General features: G+C 38.3%; 1 protein-coding gene across 10 annotated transcripts in view; it reads left to right on the forward strand.

Moving 5' to 3' along the window:
* rapgef2b (Rap guanine nucleotide exchange factor 2b) overlaps positions 1-12,178 on the forward strand; it is an 86,149-nt gene that overhangs the window by 53,713 nt on the left and 20,258 nt on the right. For all 10 annotated transcript variants that reach the window (XM_056769119.1, XM_056769112.1, XM_056769117.1 and 7 more), the window contains 2 exons: positions 7,303-7,434; positions 11,788-11,965. In XM_056769119.1, coding sequence (XP_056625097.1) covers positions 7,303-7,434; positions 11,788-11,965 — 310 coding nt within the window. The remainder of the gene's footprint in view (positions 1-7,302; positions 7,435-11,787; positions 11,966-12,178) is intronic.

Consider the following 12,178-nt stretch of genomic DNA (forward strand, 5'->3'; position numbering starts at 1 on the left):
ACCTTTCATTTCCAGCTCTTTCCTCAGAATGCAACCAGATTAGCCTGTATGTACCATTCAAAGGCGGAAAGCATGAAAACGGCATAAAATGGATGGATCACCTTCTGTATTCCGTGAAGCTTGCAATGCATTATTGCATAATTGTGCATGTCACATCATTTCTAGCGTGTTGTTTGAGGATGATGGTTATTTGCATGTATGCAGATGTGTATTAATAGACATTTCATGCAGATGTACATTAGCGTTGGGTTTTATCGCTCAACCCCGTCTCACGGTATTTTATGAAAGGCTGTGGAGTGCCACGACCTCATTCGTCTGCTGATGGTGTAATATGTGTCAGTGTGTGAAGGCGCCATGTGCATGTACCCCCGCCCCCGTCACCCACCCACACTCTCATGTACTGATGTTGTGTAGTTACCGGCTGATGACGATTGTATGGTGTCAGTTTTTAACAATGAGGTTAAATGGCTTTACTGCCGTCTGCTTTGATGACCGTTTGTGTACGGTTGTGCGTGGACGTGCCCCTGTGTGTGGGAGGAGCTGCACAACACTGTCAGCTAGATACTTTGAGTTTCATTAAGCCGTCTTTGGCAGAACATCATTCCATGATAGCGTCTTGAACGGCCGGACTGAGTGATCACACGCAGCGGTGTTTGCACACGGGCGTCATCGGAAAGCGATCGACACTGGACTGCTGAGTGGAATGATGAACACTTTTAGCTGTAAATGAATTGATCTTCCGTCAGCTGTAATGTGTTTGTGCTTGCTTGGCCAAGTGCTCACCCTGAAACATGCGCAGGTGTACGGATGTCTTCACATCACCATCACTCACAACATCGGTCAATTTCTTTTTAAAGCTCATATGTTGAACAGTTATGTGCATGGCATTTATTTATTTATTTTAAATATACCTCTGAAAGCTGTTGTTTATGACTTGAAAGTACGGATATAGTTTGTAGCTACAAGAGGAAATCCAAGAAAAAAAATTCTGTACACAAAATGGTGACAATATTTTCAGTTGCATATAAAAAGCATTTGAACAGTTGCTTAGTATGTATTGTTTTAACATATTTTAGTTTTAAAGACTTTAGATTTGGACTGTTTTTTTGTCAATGGAAGCTTGAAGTAAAGAGGCTGGTTGACCATAACGATTTTTTTCTATTTGTTAGTTTTAAAGGTTTGTGATCTGTTTGATGTTTGTGAAAACTAGATATCAGTAGATTTTGTCAGAAACTTTTCTTGAAAAAATATTATGCACACTAAGTTTAATATTAAATATGGGACTTTAAACTCTTCGACTGTTTGAAAAGTGGTATTAGTGTACTGTTCACATCACTCATCAGAAATCTTTGTGGAACACTGTGACCTTAATAATATGACAAAGAATTACTTTTTCTTTCCTGCAAACCAGACAGGATCCTAGTTTTGAAATCAGATTATACCCAGCATTCAGTAATCTTACCCAATACCCACCCTAAACATAAAAAAATATATATTTCATATAGCACCATAACTTTATTCACTATTATAAAATCGCGTCAAGTTAACTTGTTAAAAGAATAGTTTATGTACCTTGAAGATAACCACAAAAACACAGTAACAATAGGCAGAGTCCCAATTTCACATACAACCGTCATTAACAGTATTCGAAAATAGAATATGTCCCAAATTATAGTATGCTGAAATGTGTATTCTCCCCGCATGGTCTACTGTTTCCGGTGAAAATTCGAAGTGTGTATCCATGGACACTTAACAGCTGATATTACCCACAACTGGGTAACATCACTTTAGTGATGCTACACTGCATTAATCAAATGAAATAAAAGATGCTTCACTAAATTAATAAATCTAAAAATACATAAAATCATACATAGAAAATAATAAATGAATAAATACTTAAATGCAAACAAGAACTGTATTTTGATGTTGGTGTCAGTTAGGGATCACACTGTCGCCTAGGCAACAACGGCCAATTCCGTTTCGCGTTAGTATGTCCCAATGCGTCCATACAGTTTTGCTACGCACTAAAATGTATATACTTTTCCATAACAAAAACAGTATAAGTTGGCAAATTGGGATGCAGCAAGTGATCTGATGTCTTCATATCGTGATTGTTCCTATAGCATTTTTGTCTTCTTGATTTTTTTCCTCCATAGGTTTTTGCAGCGACATAAAAATATAAATGCATTTGGGAATCTATTTTTATTCTCTAATTGGAAATGTGTGTACAGAGCTTTTATTTCAGACCTGTGGGACACATGTTGTTTGTTTTTAGTGTAGTTTGGTTGAATTCTTCAGAGGACCAGTATTTAGAGATACATTCTCTGCATCTGAAGTCACATAGTGTGACAGAATGTACTGCATTTGAATAAGTACCTACCTATCGACCGTTAAAACAGTATTTATATAGTATGAGTGGAAGTAGTTTGAATACATTTCGGACATACTGAATCAGCCATCTTTTATTGTCATGTGACCCGTATGCTCTTTGACCTATGACGTATTAACATTAACCTGTGCGTTCACGTTGATAACATGATTTAGTCACAAGAAATTATTTTATAGGTACTTACATATCCGGGAATTTTCTCTCTTCCTTTTTTGCATACGGAGGTTTTGGACATACTATTCATAACCCATACTCATTGTCATTCTCGCCTACTATATAGGATGGAAATAGTCGATTTTCAGATGCAGGATCATGTATTTTACTACTTTGTCATGAGACAACAGGAAATGGTCATGCACATTTGCTTGATTACAGTATTCTCTACGCTGGTGTAAACACAATATATTGGCGTGTGTTTGTGAGAATATCTGACCTGTTTAATCTGACGCCCAGCCGAAGCTATTTAATCTTATGATCCTCTCAGCTTAGGAAAGCGAGACGCCCCAGAGCATCGCCGAGGCTTATGGGATAGGTTTGCAGCTTTTAGGCCTCCAGCATCAGCCCTCTTTTTTAAAAGTCACACCTTGTGTATTGATATACACATACTTACAGACCCCACATTTACACATGCGCAACTCAAAAAACGCAAGCAGTAGGTCATCCTCAAAGAGAAAGAGCACACGAAAGCGGCATAAAGAATATTTTGGAGACATCATAGTCAGACTTTAGTCTGGGTTATGTATGTCATTAAGACTGCAATAGAATCTTTGCAGCCTAAGGACATTTTAAATGTTGAGATAAAGGAAACAAAAAGGCACAAAGGAAATATTCACGTTTCTGATGTCTTAATATACCAAAAATCACCATATATATGTATAATATGTATAAAAAATGCATAAGTAATCACGATGTTTTATTAGTATGACCCATATGTTCATACTGTAATAGCCAGGCCCCAGTTCATTCAATACCAGTATGAACCAATGGTCATCTAGGTTTTCTATTCATACTGTAAAGTGTGAAAGGGCAACGTTGCCATAAACCCGTTCATTATTTACAAAGCTCCCCAGAGGGATCGTGAGTGATATTTGGGACCCCTACCAGTGTAACGTGCTGTCTGTGACCCGAACGCTATTTGACTAAAAGCTTCTCTGCCTAATTGACTGAGGCCTGTTGTAAATTGTGAGGCAAGAGAGTTAAGTCTTTATTCTGTTCTACAGTGACATGAAAAGGGCACTTAAAGGACAGAAACGGGCCCCTGGGTGTTTATGAGAGACAGGGGGGATATTGTTATTGACACGTGTATATCGACTGCTGCCGCTATCAACATTTTGTCAAAATGATGCCTTTGCATACAAAGATGTATGCGGAGTACACCAGCGCCACATTTAGCAACTTCTGTGTTTTTTGTTTAGTCCTTGAATTATTGGTGTTTGCCTTATCATCATACTTTACCAATAATGCTTTGTGTGACTGTTTTGCTTCCGTTTTAGTTTAGTAATGCAGACATAGAGAGTAGGCGACAGACAGACTCTCCATTTGCTTGTTTTCATAGCCGGTTAGGGGGAAAACTCAAGGAAAGCTTTTATCACGGTTTGCTTTATCGGATGCTATGATATAGTCAACATTTACAGGTAAACCTTGCATAAAGGTAAACCTTTTAAATCATTAATAACATTGGTTTGGTGCTGAGCATTATATAAGTAATATTTTGAACGATGAAGGTCAGCAAATATTGTGGAGAAAATCAAATGAATGTCATATTCAATATATGTGATATCTGGTTTCAGGAAACTTGGTACACTTTAGGTTTTAATTTTTTAGTGGTTTTCCATATACAGGGTGTCTGCACCAGAGCCAGTACCCAGTATCTGGAAGCATTCCCTGTGTTTCCACCACGAAGAATGTCCAAAATGACTGGCTCTGCACCAGCACTCCCAAACCTAACTTCAATTAAAGCACATTAAAAAAATTCAGTGTGATAGCACTTCTCCACCTTCATTTCTGTCGAAAGCTGTTCTCGTTATAATGAAGATGATGTTACACTTTGCTCTGAGATTTTAAAAACTCAAATAGAAAATAGAAACTGCAGTTGTACGTTATCCTCAATTGGCTAAAGGTGTTGCTCAGATGCCTTTCGTGTCGGTGTTGCTAGCATCCGCTCCATTGTTCCCCACTGTGTGTTCTGACAGTGAGGAGGTAAGCCCGTGTAGACTCGTGAGAAGGGGATTTATTGGCGTGGAGGTTTTGATGGCTGAGTTTTGCAGTGGAAGCGAGAGGACAGGTGATGTGTGTATCACAGCTGACAGCTCTGTGGTCCAGCCGGGACAGTTGAGGGAATGGCCTCGAGGAACAGGAGAGAACGGATGTGGAAGGAGTGAAAAGGTTTGCTGTTATCACGGCGTTTTTATTTGAAGAGTGCTGACTGCACTCGCTGACCTGATGTGTGTGCGTTTGTGTCTATATGTGTGCTGAAACAAGTTGTGTGTTGAATAAGGTTTGAAGAACACCACTTAAACCAATACATCTTTCTGTCTTTCTTTCTTTCTTTTATTCTCTGTCTCGTTCTATTTTTATCTATATCTTTCTTTCTTTTGTCTTGTACCGACTCTCTTTCAATCCTTTTTCATGCATTACTTATCATTCATTTTCCTTCACTTTCCTCCTTTTGTATTATTTTCTGTCTCTCTTCTATTTCCCGTTTTCTCACATTTTTCATATTTAATGTTATGTCCCTTTCCGTTTATTGTCTCTCTCTGTATTTTTTTACCGCATCTCTTTCAATCTTTTTTATCTTTATTTCTTTATTCTGTCTTATTATTTTTCTTCTTTTTTATATAACTTTCTATCTCTTTTTTTTTTTTTTGTGCCTCTCTCATTTCTTCTCACTCTCTTTTCACACACACACACACACACACACGTATCATTTTTTTCTCACTCTCTTTTCGCACGCACGAACGCACGCACGCACGCACACACACACACACACACACTCCCGCTATCTATTTTCTCTTTCTACTATATCTCTTTCTCTAGCTTTCATTTGTTCTGTCTTGTCATCTTTCTTTCTTTCCTTTAATCCTTCCTTCCTTCCATCCGTCCATCCTACCTTTCTTTCTTTCTCTCTCTCTCTCTCTCTCTCTCTCTCTCTCTCTCTCTCTCTCTCTCTCTCTCTTTCCCTCTTGTGATCTCTCTTTTTCTATTCATTGTTCATTCAGGCTATTCTCATATGTTGCCTGTCTGCTTTTCAGGTGTAAATAGCCCTTATTATTATGCATTAAGTCTGGCCTCTCATTTAAATACTGAATCAGTGCATATGATGAATATTAATGCTGTCGTGTGTGTGTCTGAACACCGTAGAGTGTTACATCTCTAGCAGTTTTTATCTTCCCTTTTTCATGCTGTAACTGTATCTGTCTTGGTCCAAAAATCATATCTGGCAAACATATTTTTATCTGGTTTCACCCAGTCTATCAGGTTGTTTTCTCTCTGTTCAATCTCTCACCTCCTGGGAGAATCGACTGCATTTCCGGCATTTATATGATTATGGGAGTGGAAATTAGGTCAGATGCATTTTGTATGAAAGCTATACTCAGCCACAGCTGGCAGAAGTCATCCAATAGCCCCCCAAAAAAGCAATTTCACTGGTGAACACACACACACACACACACACACACACACACACACATACACACAATCGGGACCTGATTGAATGGCTTTATCGGAATGTGGCCGTGTGTATGCTGTGTGCACTTTAATATTAGCTGAAATTAGTTCTTAGCTTCTTATCTTTGAGCTGTTGTCAGAGCCCTTCCTCTTGCTCAAGCCCACACACTCTCTTTGCTCTTTCAGCCGCACCCCTTCAAACATGAACAGAGCGGCACCACAAAGCAGCTTCAAACACTAAACTAGAGGATAGAAACAATCTCGATGATATTTTAGTATCCTGTTCAGGGGTACTAAAATAGTTCTGTCATTATTTACAGACCCTCAAATTTTTGGTTTATCTATGTTAGATGTTGGATATTGTTCATGCTGTCAAATGGAAACACACTACATCCAAAACTGCCTACTTCCATTTGATTTACTAAACAAAGTAAAATCATCCTGCTAAATTGGTAGTAGGTCCGAAACCTCCGTATGCAAAAACGGTAGATAAGAAATACCTGAATGATCCACTGCTTCCACTGAGATTTCGTAATATTTGTCGGATGTGCACTTTTCTAAACCACACGGTAAAGTAGCTTATAAATTAAAATAATGAGTAAATTAAATATAATGTGTGTGCTGCTCTTTTCAAGCGGATTTGTAGCAATAAATGTATTCCTCGAGGTTGTAATTGTTTTACCAAAGTAGATTATTTTGAAGGTCTTAGAGTATGACAACTTCATCAAACAAACATGGCACATAACAATGAAAACATGGTGGAAATAGTATGTCTTAGATGTGCTTGCGGTTTAAGTTGGTACTTCATTCAATCCTTGCGCTTTCGGACGCAGGGTCTGTCAATCTTCAAAATTGACATTTTTATGAAATCCATTAGGCAAAAATGTTTTGTAAGGAAGAGTCATTCATCATTGAAAATGGATTGTGTATCATTAGTGTCAAACCTGGTATATTTATACATTCGTTTTTAACAACTCGATTATATGCATGTGGCTGCAAGAGCTCTTGTGCTCCAAACCGCTTGTCAACAACAGTTAGCCTGAACAGGGAAACTGTACGGTTCTGTTGCAAAGAAACAGGGGAGCCCCACATAAGAGCTGACTGTTGACCTGTCTGGCATTTGGTTGCGGTTGACAAAACTCAGGGTGGGTTTAGAGGTCTGATTTAGGTTTTGAACTTAAGCACGATTTCATGCACCTACAGTCGAACTACGTCCTGACGTTCTGCATGTTTCTCTCCATCCACAGCTTCCGGCGGACTTCAGCAGATTACACCTGGCAGAGGGGATTCACCCCCAGGTGACGCACGTTTCCTCCAGTCACTCAGGATGTAGCATCACCAGTGACTCTGGGAGCAGCAGCCTGTCGGACATCTACCAGGTAACAACAAAATGTCTTACTGGACATTTAATTACTGACATTTCATATCAACGTCTGTTTAATGTTATCAACTTGAAAACCAAAATGCAAAGCTCTGAAACAAATGAGTTTGACAGCCCTGGTCACTATAAACCGTCATAAAGAATTATTATATATGACAATAATAATGTTCTTTACATTATGTATAAGGAATTCATCTAGGAAATCGTAGAAGTGACTTGTGTTTTACAGCCACGGTCACTTATATAAACAATACATCTACACCCACATAAAATGTATATTATGTAAATAATGACAATATAAAGAGCGTTTCATAGGACGCTCGCGTGCCTAACCCACAGTTAACTTTCTTGTCTGTGTTTGGCTAGTATAATGTAACTATTTATATTTTATTAAATGTGTGTTAATACTAATTAATATAACTATTTTATGTATAATAATTGTATTAAAAAACAGTTTGTTGAATTATAACATTTGTAACAAATATAACATTTGTTGAATGGGTCCCGAGGTTTTCACACGTTTAAAGAAACCGTGTGGTACAGTGACATCTAGCGGTTGAGCTTGGTATCGCAGTCTAGGTTGAAAATATTGGAGAGACAAGTTTAGCCATCCAACGGTTCTTCTCGGTTTCTTTTGCTTGTTATCAGAAAAAATGTATAGGCACTCTATCATTTGCGCATGTGTACCGAAGTTAACTGGTGGGTCAGGCGTGCGCGTGCGCATGAGCAGTAATGTTTGTATATGTTGTCACATTGAAATCGTCTATAATGTAGTACAGCAAATAATGACAGTATGGAGCCACGGAAAAAAACGATTTCATAGACCATTTTCATTTTTTCTCATTTTACTATTTGTAATTTTGCATTTAGATAAAATGACCATTTTTGTTTCCTTTTGGGAACTGTTAAAAATAATTCTTCCAAATTTCAAACAAAAATGTTGTTTCTATTTGCATTTACTTGCAGAAAATGTAAATTTGAGAAACAAGTTCAGATTCACTTTTTAAAGAGTAGTTCACTTTCAAAATAAAATTTCATGATAATTTACTCACCCCCTTGTCCTCCAAGATGTTTTTTTTTTCTATAGTCGAAAAGAAATGAAGGTTTTTGATGAAAACATACCGGGATTTTTCTCCATATAGTGGACTTCAATGGACTCCAAATGGTTGAAGGTCAAAATCACAGTTTCAGTGGAGCTTCAAAGGGCTTTAAACCATACCATACGATGAATAAAAGGTCTTATCTAGCGAAACGATCGGTCATTTTCTAAAAAAAATACAAATGTATATACTTTATAAACATTAATGCTTGCCTTGCTCTGTTCTGCGATGCACGTTTATGACTTTACATAATACGCAATTACATTGAAAACTTGAACGTTTAACTTGTGAACACTGACTCAGTATTTCCGCCTACGTCAACGTAACCTTTTCAACGTATTACATATTTTGTGAAGTCATGATATTTTAGAAAATGACCAATCGTTTCACTAAATAAGACCCTTACTTATGGTCTGGTATGGTTTATCCCTTTGAAGCTGCACTAAAACTGTTATTTAGACCTTCAACCGTTTGGAGTCTAATATATTGAGGAAAATCCTGGAATGTTTTCATCAAAAGCCTTAATTTCTTTAGGACTAAAGTAACAAATACATAAACATCTTGAATGACATGGGGGTTGAGTAAATTATCATGAACATTTATTTTGAAAGTGAACTACCCCTTTAAGAAATACAACAGTGATATTTGTATATAAAAGTATATTATAAAATATAAAAGTTTTTATTAAAAAAAATGATGTGAACCTTTTATGCTGTCAGTCTTACACTCCTGAAATTGGAATTTAATGAGCATTTGGAATGGTCTCTTAATTTTTTGTTCTTCGACTGTATACTGTAGTACAGTATATTTTTCACATTTTGTTTCTTTAAAAATATTCATTAAATGTGTTTTTTGTGTTTCGTGATAATCAAACTCAACTTTAGTTTCATCACCTATTTGTTCTTCCAGTTAATCTATTAAATCTTTTCAAACCTCAAGCGACTCAATTTATATCTTCGAATACAGTTTTTATTAACTGGCTTAACCAATGACCTGTGAAATTGAGCCAATGAGTTTCAGTCAAAGAAACCTCATTTCACCTTTCAGGTGTCTGTGCCAGGCTGTGAAAATATGCGCGCTTGTTTCTGTGCCTCCATAAATCTGATTAATTGTGTTTGGGTTGGTGTTTGCCTGGCTGTTTAATTGATTTTCCTGTGTGATGTGTTTGTGGATTAAAGAGGTTTAATGGCGGGCGGTGCGCAGAAGCGTACGGGAGATGATTTAGTGTACGCTGCATCCGTGATCCTGACCTGACAGCCATCTGTTAAAGTCTCATTAACAGCTGGACTGTGACCTCATGAAAAGAGGTTGTGATCTGTCGGTTCTGCCCTTCCCTCTGCTACAACATTCCAGATCTCTCTAACTAGCAAGAGTTGACTGGAAGATTGTCAAATAAACATTATAAAAATATCTAACTCTTGATTGTGATTGGATGTATTTATTTCATTTTAAAAAGCAGATAAAGAAACCTGTGATCAAGCTATGCTAATGTTTTTTTGCATAATGAAAGAATATTTAATTTCTGGTTAGTATAAAGATTATTGTCATAAGTTGGACCCTGAAAATTCAGATTTACAAATCCTCAACGTGTTTTGACGCCATCTCATCGAACCTATTTACTGAACATCGATAATTTGTAAAATAGTGTAAATAGTCAAACATTTCTATTGTAGTTTAAACAGTTGATTTCTTTACAGAACATGTTATGTTGAGTTCTCAACAATTTGTCTCATGTACTGGGATCTTACAGTATTCAGGGCTTCTATTGTCAAGAGTAATGGCCCACATCCTCCATGCGGATGCCGGGACGGTCACTTTTTTTTAAGGTTTGAATAAATCATGACACAGGTTCTTCTGGGAGACTTGAAAGCATTGATCCAAGAATAGCCGCGCTGAAATATTAATGTTCCCTTCACGCTCATCTCAGTCGCCCAAACACTGCTATGGATCGCGGGCGACGTGACAGTTTGAAAGATCAGTCCCTTCATCTGCAATTGCGTGTTTACAAATGCCCCTGATTAGCTCTTCGTGGAAAAACCAACCCGCACCGGTTTGCAGCAGATAAAGCGACCCCAAAGTGATGTAGTCGATGTGTCAGGATGTGCTTAAAGTGCAATACGTTTGCTTTTTCAATATATTCTGATGGTGTCCTTTTAAGAAACCACATTTATCAACAATCATTGATACTTTTCCTCATCAAGATTGCTGTTGTTCAATTGTTCATAGATATCCCATCGCCCATCGTATTTGCTAAACTGGCTTGAGAATAGTGATGGGAATACTTTAAATCTGTACTGAGACTATTTTATCTCTGGAACAAACCTGTGTTACAGCGTTCTTGAGCATCTTTGAGTTGTGGAGGCTTTTAACAGCACCTTTGCTAAAACAGAGATTGATGGTCTTACATCAATGTATTATGCCACCTGCCATCCCTCCCTATCGCAAGACTAGCCCCGCCCACAACGCCCCGCCTAGTTCGCCCTCTGAGTGGCTGCTTTCAGCAGCATCTGAATATTTGATGAGTAATGCAGGTCATTTGAGTTGAAATGACACAGGTTTGTGTGAGCTCGGATCAAGGAGCTTAAAAAATTAAAAGTGAATGGAAGCCCGAACTCTAAGGATGCGGCTGGTACCCGACGTGGGCAGACAGTTGGTCAAGGCGACGTTGCGGGCGGTTGTAGGGAGGAACAGAGCTTTGCTCGGGGTCTTCAGTCAGGTGAGAGAGAATCGAAGTTGTGTGTAATGTGATTGTGGTGGACATAATGGGTGTTGTATGGTAAATTTAAGGTTTTGTCCTACCGCAGTGCAATGTGGATGTTAGATTATGTTTTGGATGGTTTGTTTTTTTGATCGTTCGGTCTAGCGGTGTCTCGTTTGATTTGTGGACATAAGACAGAAAAAGTGCAAACTGCCAGGATTTCTGGTCTTTTTGTACTAGAATTGGGAATTTTTTTTTTAGTTTGTATGTTCCTTGGGAATCAAATCCATGATCTTGGCATTTCTGTAGCCGTGCTTCTCCATGATATACAGAATTAAACGAATAAAAATGTCTCAAATAACATCTTGCAGCTGTCAACACAACACAACAGTAAAGTAAATAAAATCTAGTATGATGTAGTCTTCCAGAATATTTCTGTTTTTAATTTGTGCATACTATACACAATTTCAATGTAAGGGTGATTTTGTACATAAACAATGTTTGATCTGCGACATGCTCCATAATTCAGTTGATTGCTGTTTCTACTATACAGGCCACCGAGAGTGAGCCCTGTGACATGGACCTCAGTGGCCTGCCGGAGACGGCCGTCGACTCCGAGGAGGACGACGATGAGGAAGATATCGAACGTGCCTCAGATCCCCTCATGAGCCGAGACATCGTCCGGGACTGTCTGGAGAAAGACCCCATGGACAGAACAGATGATGACATAGGTAAGAGATACCTCATTAACTAGAAACCCTTGCCAAAGATCAGAGTGGATGGGAGTCATTCAGACTAGGACATCAGAATTTGTTTGAGGAAGAAACCAGGGAAATGTGTTTCTTGGAAAGGGGAGACAACAAAAGGCTGTGCAGACTACAAAGGGGGGTCGAGACGTGTTGGTTATTTCTAGGTCATTCTCTCAGCCAAACCTCTCCCAGCGC

Source organism: Triplophysa dalaica, chromosome 16, assembly GCF_015846415.1.
Source record: "Triplophysa dalaica isolate WHDGS20190420 chromosome 16, ASM1584641v1, whole genome shotgun sequence".
In the NCBI taxonomy this organism is placed as follows: Eukaryota; Metazoa; Chordata; class Actinopteri; order Cypriniformes; family Nemacheilidae; genus Triplophysa; species Triplophysa dalaica.